This window comes from Anthonomus grandis, chromosome 22, assembly GCF_022605725.1.
Source record: "Anthonomus grandis grandis chromosome 22, icAntGran1.3, whole genome shotgun sequence".
Classification (NCBI taxonomy): domain Eukaryota; kingdom Metazoa; phylum Arthropoda; class Insecta; order Coleoptera; family Curculionidae; genus Anthonomus; species Anthonomus grandis.
This window is the reverse complement of record NC_065567.1, coordinates 24,662,469-24,674,223: the sequence shown is the minus strand read 5'-3', so window position 1 is coordinate 24,674,223 and position 11,755 is coordinate 24,662,469. Positions and strand designations below refer to the sequence as shown.

General features: G+C 32.0%; 1 protein-coding gene across 3 annotated transcripts; it reads right to left on the bottom strand.

Moving 5' to 3' along the window:
- Positions 1-1,704: 1,704 nt before the first annotated feature.
- On the bottom strand, positions 1,705-10,267 carry LOC126748528 (14-3-3 protein zeta). Of its 3 annotated transcripts, none has more exons than XM_050457824.1 (6): positions 10,103-10,267; positions 8,733-9,052; positions 3,706-3,829; positions 3,443-3,606; positions 2,915-3,031; positions 1,705-2,863 (listed from the first exon to the last, which is right to left on the bottom strand). In XM_050457824.1, exons 2-6 carry the CDS (start codon positions 9,033-9,035, stop codon positions 2,825-2,827), a joined length of 747 nt encoding a protein of 248 aa, XP_050313781.1. In that variant the 5' UTR covers positions 9,036-9,052; positions 10,103-10,267; the 3' UTR covers positions 1,705-2,824. The 3 variants fall into 3 exon arrangements, with proteins under 3 accessions (XP_050313781.1, XP_050313780.1, XP_050313778.1); XM_050457823.1 differs by lacking the exons at positions 3,443-3,606; positions 10,103-10,267 and adding exons at positions 3,142-3,305; positions 9,813-9,980; XM_050457821.1 differs by lacking the exon at positions 10,103-10,267 and adding an exon at positions 9,813-9,979.
- Between the last annotated feature and the right edge of the window lie 1,488 nt (positions 10,268-11,755).

The following is an 11,755-nucleotide window of genomic DNA, read 5'->3' as shown; positions in this document are numbered from 1 at the left end:
GTCAACGAATTGAAATTTTTATTGGATACGGAGATAGACAAACAATGCATGAGTTGTCTATCAAACTTAATGCAAAATATCCCGAAAGGGCCCATTACAAGACGTGCAGTGAGTAAAATTGAGAAAAAAAGGGACTGAAAGTGAAAAATCGTATAAGTCCAGGTTGTCCACAAATTTAGTGATGAAGCCACGTTTTGTTTAAATGGCACGGTAAATAAGCAAAATGGCACGAATAATCCCTATTCGAAGAGAGAAAATCATACACAGACCTTTTTTTTCGATCAAATTCTTACCGAAAATCAATATTTAAAATTTATTCAAAATGACTTAATTCCAACTCTCGCAATTTCTTTTCTAAATCCAAATCAGCTTAATATGCCAAATAGATTTATTTGGTTTCGACATTTTATTAGTATCTCCGGTACAGTGGATTGGTAGGAGGGGTCCTTCGGAATGGCCTGCAAGATCCCCTGATCTAACACCCCTGGATTTTTTCTTTGGAGGTATTTAAAATTAAAAGTTTATATCAAGTAAAACCGCGCAATTTAGATGATCTAAAATTTAAAATTAGATATGGAATTAGTCAAATTAATAAAAGTACTCTTAGCAATGTTTTGGAAACGTTTTTAAATAGACTAGCATTTTGCCAAGGGATTGGTGGGCATTTTGAACACTTAATAAAATAATTAATTCATTTTGTTTATAATTTTAGGTACATTGATTTTTTTTTGACATGTATCATATTTTTTATGTTTTCAGAAAAAAAGGAATTAAAAAGTAAGAACAGAAAAACGACCTTCGTTTTTTCCTATTTTGAGTAGAGCCATAAAAAACGATTCATAAAATCAGCAATTTTCAAAAATGCGTATCTTAGAGAAACAAATTGAAAGAACCCATCCATTATCTCAAAGAGACCTACGTAAGTAGAGAAAAAATAAAAACCCTAAGCCTGAATCCACATTGATACGTAATTACGAATCCGTTGGGACCACGTGATGCTATCAGCCAATAAGAGACCCAAAATCGCGTGTGTTATAATAATAATAATAATAATTTTTTTAAATAATATTTTGAGACCTAGACTTAGGGGTTTTCATTTGTTCTCTTCTTAAAGAAACAGTTGTGATTCATTAAAATGTTTATATTTTATGTAGAATCCAAAAATGTAAGCACATACTAATCACTTTATATTAGCTCCATTTAAAATACGAAAGTTGGTATTGACCACGGTTACACGAGTCAAATACAAAATATTATATACAAAATGTTGAAAAAATGCGCAATCAAAAATATAAATCGACGTGTGCGAGCGTTTTTTCGAACACGCCCTCATTTACTTTTTATTGAATTTGTTCCATATTTCTGCCATTCACCTACACGATTTACTCTAGATACGTGACAAGGTCGTTTAATCCATAATACGATGTGAATAGGAATGACCTAACCGTGATTAAGCCAGACACTAGACGGTAAAAATATCTTTTATTAAGCCAAACATGACTAATTTAATTAATTTGGTAGATGATTTCATATGAAGATATCGAAATGTATCATCTTTATGTGTCAAGCAACAAACCACCATTACGACTTAAAAAATGCATTATTAGAACTAAGAACGATTGCTCAAAGGTAACAAATAGAACTTTACAACTTACCTGAATTAATTGACCGAGTGTTACAATCCGACGAAATAAAAACAAGGAATAAAAGAAAATTTTCTTTAATACATAATGTTATAAAAAAAATAACAATATTTTCTACATCATTTTAACTTAAAGGTATACTGTCTAAAGTTGCCAAAACGAGTCATAATTGGAATAAAGCTCAGTAACATTTTGAAAATCAATAAATGCGCATTATATAGAGAATACCAATTTAACACTTATCTTTTTAAATACATATACATCAATAATACATGTTGCAAACGATATTCCTGGCATAGTTTTACGAAAAAACTTACACCTAGAAATTAAAGGAGCACGTTTTAGCGAAAAAAGAGTTTCTGTCTGTACTAAGACATCTAGAGTAGAACAATAATTAACACTTAGTGCGGCGATTAAGACGGATTAGGAGGGGGTCGCAGGCCCCTTAAAAACGATCCCCAGAAAACAAACAAGCCAATGATTTTCAAAAATTTATTCTTTTTTTTATCTGACAAATATACTTGACAGATACAACAGAAACAGATAAGAGCTGGTAGCATTTAGTTAATACATATTCATACATTTAATATATAGCATATCCAATAGTGACCAGATTGGAGAGGGTTGGAGGGGCTGCGCGTGCAAAATGGGAGGGTCAAGAAAAGGCAGTAAAACAGAAGAATTAGGGAGGGTAACGGGTATGACTTGGACTTACATAATGGAAATAAAAATACAAAAACAGAACAAAACTAAAACAACAGTTTAAATAATAATTTTAATAGTTAACAAATTAGAACTTAAAACTGATTTGTTGAAAGAAATAATCAAATTACACACACTTTGTTCCAGGAGGGAAATATGATATATAAAATAATTAAATATAAAAACAAGTATAATAAACAGAGGATGAAAATTGACAAAAAAATCACACAACTGTCAGCAAAAAGAATATGGCTTTTTTTTTTTGAATGTTTTATGGAAGTTATGCCCGTTGTGTGACAATGTGAAATATAATTTAACGATTTACATATCTCCTAAAAAACATTGTTAAATATCAAAGGTTTCATCTGGATGAAACTTATAAACTGTCAAGGAAACTTCACAATAAAGTTCCATGGAGACATTAACTTACATGAAAATTCATTTTTAACGAATAAAGTGAAAACAGGAAAGTCCCCTCTTCAATTGTCTCCAGTTTCTTGTGGTTCATCAGGTTCCCCCTATACAAAAACAAATTACAAACAATTCCACTAAAAACATGATGAAATTACCTGTGTATCACTGGTCCATAATGTCAGGTTGTCTCGGAGGAGCTGCATAATAAGTGTGCTGTCTTTATATGAGTCCTCATTAAGGGTGTCCAACTCTGCAATGGCATCATCAAAAGCCTATGGAACAAATAGCATATTACCAAATTGCAATTAATACAAAAGGATTTAAATAAAATTTAGGGTTAGTGCGGGCAGAACTAGCGTTAATCACGACACACACGACAAACCTGTTTTGCCAGGTGGCAGGCTCGTGCTGGTGAATTGATTATTTCATAGTAAAACACTGAGAAATTAAGGGCCAGACCGAGCCGGATTGGGTGAGTGGACTGCATTTTCGACTTGGCTATGTCAAACGCCTCCTGATAGGCTTTTTGTGAGTCTTCAACCACCTCTGAGGAAAACAAAAAATATTAAGTTTTTAAGCAAGGCCAAGGCGCAGGTGCGCCGTGCCGATGTCGCCGCGTGATTCTGCCCGCTTTCAACAAAAAAAAAACAATAAAAGAGAAAAACAAATGTATGGGTATTAACCTGTTTAGCTAACTGACAGGCTTTGTCTGGAGAATTTAATATCTCATAGTAGAACACTGAGAAGTTCAGTGCAAGACCCAGCCTGATGGGATGCGTGGGTGTCATTTTGGCCTTTGAGATTTCAAATGCATCCTGGTATGCCTTCTGTGAATAATCAACCACAGCTGCAAAATGTAAAAAATGAGAAATTGTCCTGAGCGGGACTCGGCACAAACGCTAACTAATATTAAACTACTACTACCGCTATTTCTACAACTACTTACTATTCCTGGTGTCTCCTGTGGCTACTTCTGCTAAGTATCTGTAGTAATCCCCTTTCATTTTCAGGTAAAATACTTTTGATTCGGCATTAGATGCCTTAGGAATTAGGTACTTATCAAGTAGACCCTAGAACAAAACAACCCTATTATAACATGAAATTACCATAGAGTTTATTAATTAAATTTATTTTATTATCAGAACAAAAAGTTTCTTCAAAGGTTCTCGGAAGAACGAAAGTTATGTAAAACATCATGTGGATAAGCGTTTTCTATTAATCAAAAATAACTTTTGTTGCTTTAAAACTCATGAAATAAAAATGAATCATATACAGTTCATAATGATGGTGATTGAGCAATTTACGATCCAACGATTTTAAGATTTTTTTTGGAATGTTTAGGATGCTTACTTTAGATCTTTTATATTGAAATAAAAAAAAATCCTTGGAAGAGCCATTTTTTAACAAAAAAAAAATGAAAATGTTTGTTTTATATTAACGACGATTTTCCTATGGACACAAATATTAAAAATATACTATAATATGATCATGGACATTTACTTTATTCTTATATTAATATTTTTTTTTTAAACAACTTTATTAATGACCCTTAAACAGTTTACAATACACTGGCACTAGAGCCAATAACTTTTACTATAACAATTTTAACTTTTAATGGAAGGTACTTAGTTTTACAGTAATAATATTAATTTTATGGGATCATGGTTTTTGGATTACATATTATATCAAATTACTTTAAGAAACATAACTGATTTATTTTATTAATAAACAATTTCCAATACAGTGGAGAGATTTGAGCATTTTGAGAGTTTTGGCATTCTTATCAAGGCATTTCTTAATCTTATGACATATCTTAATTTTTGTTTTTGAAGGTGGTAGACAATGGTACAGTGAAAACATCTTGTCGGACTTGCATTGTCTTATTTATTTAATGTAAAACGACGTTTCGGTTGGTAAGTATCTCCAACCATTATCAAGTGTAAACTGAAGTTTATTATAAACTGAAGTTTACACTTAATAACGGTTGGAGATACTTACCAACCGAAACGTCGTGTTACATTAAATAAATAAGACAATGCAAGTCCGACAAGATGTTTTCATCTTAATTTTTCATAGAATATTTATTACTGGCAGTCGCTAATCTGTACTAGTTATGACTTTAGGTTTGTTTTCAGTAAATTTTGCTGCACACTTTTTAAAAAATTTATTTGTTCACTTTCTCTGTTTTGTTCTATATTTAATATTTTACTTTTTTTGTTCAAAGTTTTAATAGGAGTTCAGTAATCAAAACAGTATATATATAATAAGGGTACTTATATTGATTTTTTTTCCTTTTGCTCTTTCTCCTTTTTATTTTGTTACTGTGGTTCAGCTATTGAGGTATGGGTTTGTGATAATTGTATTTTAGCACTAGAAACTAGATATTTTGGTGCTTTCCCTAACAAACAATAAATAAATAAAATATAATAAAAGCAACACATTTTTAAAGTTGTTTACCAAATTGCTGACATTTATAGTTAACTGTCAAATTGCTGATATATACTTATTCAGGATTATCATCCAAATAACGACAGGGTTGCCGGATTCTGAAGTTTCATTCCTTGGACGTTATTTTAGTACATATTAAGTTTCCATATCAAAGGATTTATTGTGTTTGAGGGTTTATTTCCTTGTCTAAAATATTCTGAAGTTGGTCGATAATCCACAAACACTTAAGTTCAGCAATTCCCCAAATTTTAAATGTAATTTTAATGTAGGAAAGCTGCCACTGCACATCTCTATAAAAAGTGTAATATGATATTCTATGTTATTCATTTTAATGTGTTTTATAATACAATCACAGTTTAAAGTAAAAAACCATCATTTTATTTCTGTAATTTTTTGGATTTTATGCATTTAGTTTGTGGTAGGTTTCTAAGATTGCATTATTATTTCTGTATTGGATTTGTATTTCTCCTTCTATTTGCATTTGTTTTAGAAACAAGTCATGTTTACTAAGGATTTATTTATAGTTAACTGCCAACATAGGCACATACAGATAATATCTAGGTGCTCTTGCGATATATGGTAATCTTATTCTAACTTGCCTAAACTTTTAAATTACCTACCTACTCATAAAATTTTTATATTAAATAAGGATTTTATTATTTATTATATTTATGGTAATTTTTAATAAATAGGGTTTTTGTTGCATAAGCTGTAGGTTAATGTAATAATTGTCACAAATAGCGTAGGGATTGGTCAGGTAACCAAACCCTCACAAATTTATATATCAAACAAGGAATCCTCAAGATTTTAATAAAAAAATAAAAAAAATAACATATTAACAGTTAGTGTGTGTTGATGAAGAGAAATTATTAAAATATTTTGATACCTATCTACTAGTATTACAAACATTAAAAAATAGGGCATTAACTTATAAGAAACTTCCAAGTAAAAAACCAAAATTTATCATTGACTTTTACCTAAACCTTTTAAGTATGGCAATTGTGTTGAATATCCTTGTGAAAAATTGACATAATGTGAGATTTAAAAATGATGTCATAAGGAAAACTTGTTTTATTAATTTCTTAGTACTAAATAAGATCCATCCAAAAATGTTTTTGTTTTATTATTGAGTCTTATATTGCTCAAGCACTCTATTGCTATAAACCCATGAAATAAAAATAAATAAAATGAGTCACATCATACAGTTCATAATGACTAATAATAAAAACAACACTAGAACCAACACCTTTCAAAATAACTATTTTAAGGTGTCAGTTCTTATTATTTTCAACATTTAATAAACAAAGTAATTTGTCATGCCTTTAAATGATAGGAAAGATGAACTTAGTGGGTTTTAGGGATGATGCAATGAAACAAAAATAGTGATGGGAAAAGTAAATTAATGTCAGAGTAAAAATTCAAAGTGACAAAACAAAAAGTGATATTTTTATCAAAATTTGTTTTTTTTTTTTACATCAATGGATTCATTATGGAGTTTTACATGTCACAATTCTTTTTATTTTACAAAAACAAATCTCATTTGTTCATAATATTGAAGCAAAGTTTACTATGCACTTGATGCAAAATGAAATAGTAAAATTTGATTTTCTCAGATTCAACTTAAATATACTTAGCCACTTTTATGCTTTGTATAGCAGAGCTAAACACCCATTTTTATTAATACATTTAGTAAAAATCAACAGGATCCCGTAAAAGTCCCAAGAGCTCTCAATTTTTTGGTAAAGAGGAAACAGTGATCAAAGAGGATAAATGCCCATAATTGATTGATTTTCTTGGTGAAATTGGTTGAGGAAGGTGAAGAAACATTTGATTGTTACTGTTACATTTGATTTTCAACTGCCTGGAAGAAATTAAATTATTTTTCCAGGTAAATGAATTGGAACTTGAATTGAAGGAGTTGAGTTGCAGCCTGATTCTCTCTTTACTCACTGTGAAATAATTGAATTCACTCAAATCAATCACACTCACTCAAAAAATACTTATATGTTAATGTATTAGAGTGAATGTGCTGGTGAGCCACTATAGTACGCGCATAAAATGCGTTAATTTTGAAATAAGATAAAACTTAAGCTTCCTGGACTTTTAAAAAAAAGTCACCAATACAATTTAACTATATTTGCTTTATTCTACTAACTGTCATTACTGTAAGTTCAGTTCTTCATTAGTTTGGACAAGTTTAAACTTGGCATTGCGTTGCGAGTTAAGAATATTTGTTAAATTGGTTGAGATCAAGTACACTATAAATGTAAGTTTTATGATGTTATCATGTTTATAATAGATAAAACTACTAGAAAAAACATTTTTTTTATAATTTTTTAAAAATCTTTACTTTAGAATATTTTTTAAACCAACTTAGCTGTTGATCAAATTCAAAAGGGTGACAGTTTAAGGCAAACTTGTCAATAATTTGGGGTTTCACAGTTAACAGTACAGGACCACTGAATGGCTAAATAATCTGGTAAAATTAATATTTTATTTTAGTTTTTTGTTCCTCTATTTTAAATAATTAGAGGTGTTGCTGTTTTTATAGTTTGTTAAAAGACGCCATTTAAAGTTACAAGATTAGACAAAGTAAAACATATTATTTCTATTAATCATCTCTTAGTATAATGTATAGTAAATTAGGAGATATTATCTTTTCATCTTTTTTATGTGTTAATTTTTAAATATTTTTTTCTTAATCAATGATTTTTTTTAATGAACAATATTTTTGTTTGCAAGTTAAATATTGCAATTTTTTTCTGCTTTACTCAATCAATTAACATTTTTGCTTGTTCTAAAGTAAAGCTCACAATGAAAATTAATTATTTACTACTTCTGAACCGGTCTTAATTGACCAATCCCGTTCAGTCCAACTACTAGTTTTGTCTTGTCCAATTACTCCGCGTAAGTGTCTGATCATTAGCAAAAATGCATTTTTGCAAGAAAAACTATCAATAATTCTTTAAAACATGTACACTATAAATCTGCAATTTCAGTTTTTTTTATGATAGAGACCTGCAGACACCAATTTCTTTTTAAATCAATTTTGGGGCTAAAAAAATATTTTTCTTATATTTAATTTTTAAAGTTGACTTGAGAAAACTGTGGGACTACTGGCATATTCACCCTATATGTTAATATATTATTTTAGGTTATAAATTATATAAAAAGGACATAGAATTATAATGTGGCTAATAAAAATGGATATATAGCTCATCCCCCTTAGGTTTTGAGTTTTGTTTTGCATTCAGGAATTTTAAGGTTAAGTTACCAATGACGTCATACAATTATCTTACGGGGCTTAAGTTAACCGTCGCGGTTTCGTTTCTGAAGGCACCCCAGTTGGGGTGGTACTGAATTTTATGTGGCAAAAGAGCTGGCAACATTGCCTATAATGGGTGTGATGAATTTTGTCTTATTGATTAGACTTATCAAAAAAAGCGATTAAGATTAAATTTTTTTGTAGCAGGATGAATGGAATTAGATGTTAAAAAGTGGGAGGAAATAAAGGGATCAACTTACAAGAACATCATCACAAATTTCCCGAAGTTCCTTCTCTACTTTCTCTCTGTATTCCTTGGCCATTTGTTGTTTCCTTTCGGATCCCTCAGTCTTTTGTTCAATTGAAGAAATAACCCTCCACGAGGATCTTCTGGCTCCCACGACATTTTTATATGCCACAGAGAGCAAGTTCCTCTCCTCGTTACTCAACTCGACGCCGGTTTCTGTGACGGATTTCATGGCCGAGGCCATGTCATCGTACCTCTCAGCCTGTTCGGCCAATTTGGCCCTTTGGACAAGTTCATCTTTATCGGGTGCAGACATTTTGATCTAACTCTAATCTGGAAGGAAAAAGTGGAAAAAAATCGAACGTTAAGTTGAAACAGCAACGCCAGAACTAAAAATAGCATTCGGTCTACTACACGAGCGACCCCAACGACCGAATCGGTAAACGAGATAATGAAACAAAATGGCGTCGACCACACCTTGGCGGGATATGCCGGAGCAGCACGATCGTGACCAATAATAGCGACGTTGCCGTTTATTTCACCTTTCTATCAATATCGGCAGTTTTTTTAACGTTAAAAAGGCGTAATTTCAGTTTAATCATGAAGGTTTTTACTGAGATGATTTATTAAATAAAATTCTCCAGGGGCTTTTATGCACCCGACTAAAGAATCACCAAAAAAAAAAATAATATCGATTTCGCAAAACCTGAATTTTATTAACTCCTGGTTAATAAGGAATTTTATTGAAAGTTTCTATTTAAGAATTCGATAAAAGTTTTTTTTGGCAACAGCGCGATCATGCTCGGTGAGGCCGGGCCTTTGCGTCCGTCCCCCGTGTGACCCATCCGTGAGGAATTTCGTGGATTGACAATTGACGTCACCCCCAAAAACGCATTTTACCTAAAAAATACGCTTAATACACCCCAAAAAACATTATGCTCATGCTTGAAACACCCCAGAGCTAAAATAATAGCGAGATAATTTGAAGGTCGAGTAACCTCGACCTGAGAACAAACGAGTGATTCGAGTCACATGGCAAAAAAAAATTGAGAAAATTTTTGGTAAACCACTAAAACTGAAAGGCACAACTTACAAACGATAAGTTCAGGAATATAACACAGTTTTTCTTTTTTTAGGGCAGCCGATGCCGATACAGTACACTCACGCTTGCACGCACGACCAAGACTAGAACACGACTACAACTACGAAGAAAACGGTAGCATCGATCGGAGTTTACCCAACCGTCATGCTCAGTACGCAACAATGGCGGCATGCGGCTAAAATTTTTCATGCGAATATTGACCACGTCTGTTCGTATTTCGTACACGAAAATATGCTAAAACTTTAGTTAAATATTTAAACAATAGTTTAAACAATGCTTACCTAATAAATTCCCCTTCGAAGTACGATTTCGGTTCGCTTAACGACGAGAGCACTGAGAAGTCCGACCGGTAACTAAAGGCAAAAGGAAGATAGAGGGAGCCAGGTCCGGCGCTCTCGAAAACGCGCTGATTTCAAATGCACATGTCCACTGCCTCGGTTGTGAAGAGCAGACTCAGAAACACCCTTATTTTTCATTTCTTTTTGGCCTCATACTACTCTTTGATGGATCTTTCTCTATACCCCTCGACGTACTGTCTCTCATACACCTCTATCATAAAACCTCTTTTATATCGTGCAGGTTTCAAATATTCTAAAAATCGATTTTCTGAAGAGTATTTCCTCCCTGTCTGGGCCATCAAGCCGGATTTTCTAGAGTGACACAAAAAAAAAACATTTTAAAACAAATCTCTTATAATAATCTAAAATTAGCATCCTGGATTTCTCGACTCCCTGGCGTTATAAAATCAATAGATGATGGGTGATTCTGACCTTGCCCTTGCCCCACAACACGCTACACGGCTATAGAAAAGACCGCTTAAAGGGCCAAGCCGCAATCGCAGAATAATATGATTCATTCAATAAAGATTTATCTATAGTAATGGCTCATTTGATCAAGGGAATAATAAGGGTTTTATTTTTTAAAAAATTAGGAACAAAGCATTTTAGAGCAAGAAAATTACATATTAAAAAAGAATGGCATGAAGCTATAAATCCCAAACAGCATCGTATGTCCTGGGTATGTCATATTTATGTCCATTGTTATAAAAATAACGTATTTAGTACGTGCTTTTGGATACGTAGTTCGTACGTACATATAAATACTTAGAAAGTGTCTTAGCTTCTGGATTATACAAGATTATATATATATGGATTATACAAGAATTAAAAAAAACATAAATTTTTTTTAGGGTAAAAATAATTTGCTGACCAAAAATCAAAATGTGCTACCAAAGCTATTTATCATCAAAAACTATGCGAAATCGATAAATGATGTTACAATACATATTAGTGCTTGCTACCAGAAAATAATCAAAATAGCACTCCTCTAAGGGGTAGTTTGTATCTGTCAATTTCTAATAAAAACGTGCTACCAAAGCTATTTACCGCCGGAAACTATTCAAAATCGATAACTGATGTTACTATACATATAAGTGCTTGCTACCAAAAATAATCGAACTAGCACCCCTCTAAGGGGTAGTTTGTTCTTGTCAATTTCTAATAAAAATGTGCTACCAAAATTATTTACCGCCGGAAACTATTCAAAATCGATAGCTGATGTTACTATACTTATAACATAATTAGTGCTTGCTACCAAAAAATAATCGAAATAGCACCCCTCTAAGGTGTATTTGTCAGTTTCTAATAAAAACGTGCTACCAAAGCTATTTACCGACAGAAACTGTTCAAACTTAATATCTGAAATCAGTATATGTATGACAGCCTGGTACCAAAAAATAATTGAAGTAGCACCTCTCTAAGGGGTAGTTTGTTCTTGACAATTATTACTAAAAACGTGCTACTAAAGTAACCTACAGCCGGAAACTATTCAAACTTGGTATCTGTTATAATATGTATAAATGCTCTTTACCAGAATATCATAATAGGAGTTGCACGCCACCAGGGAATGGTTTATCTTTGACAATTTTCATTAGC

What these genes read in the sequence shown, in the direction of transcription:
- LOC126748528 (XM_050457824.1), bottom strand. Translation starts at nt 9,035, where the DNA reads ATGTCTGCACCCGATAAAGATGAACTTGTCCAAAGGGCCAAATTGGCC. An exon ending in CACAGGAGACACCAGGAATA is followed by an intron (nt 3,607 to 3,705) that starts GTAAGTAGTTGT and finishes TACATTTTGCAG; the next exon opens with CTGTGGTTGATTATTCACAG. An exon ending in CCTGTCAGTTAGCTAAACAG is followed by an intron (nt 3,032 to 3,442) that starts GTTAATACCCAT and finishes TTTGTTCCATAG; the next exon opens with GCTTTTGATGATGCCATTGC.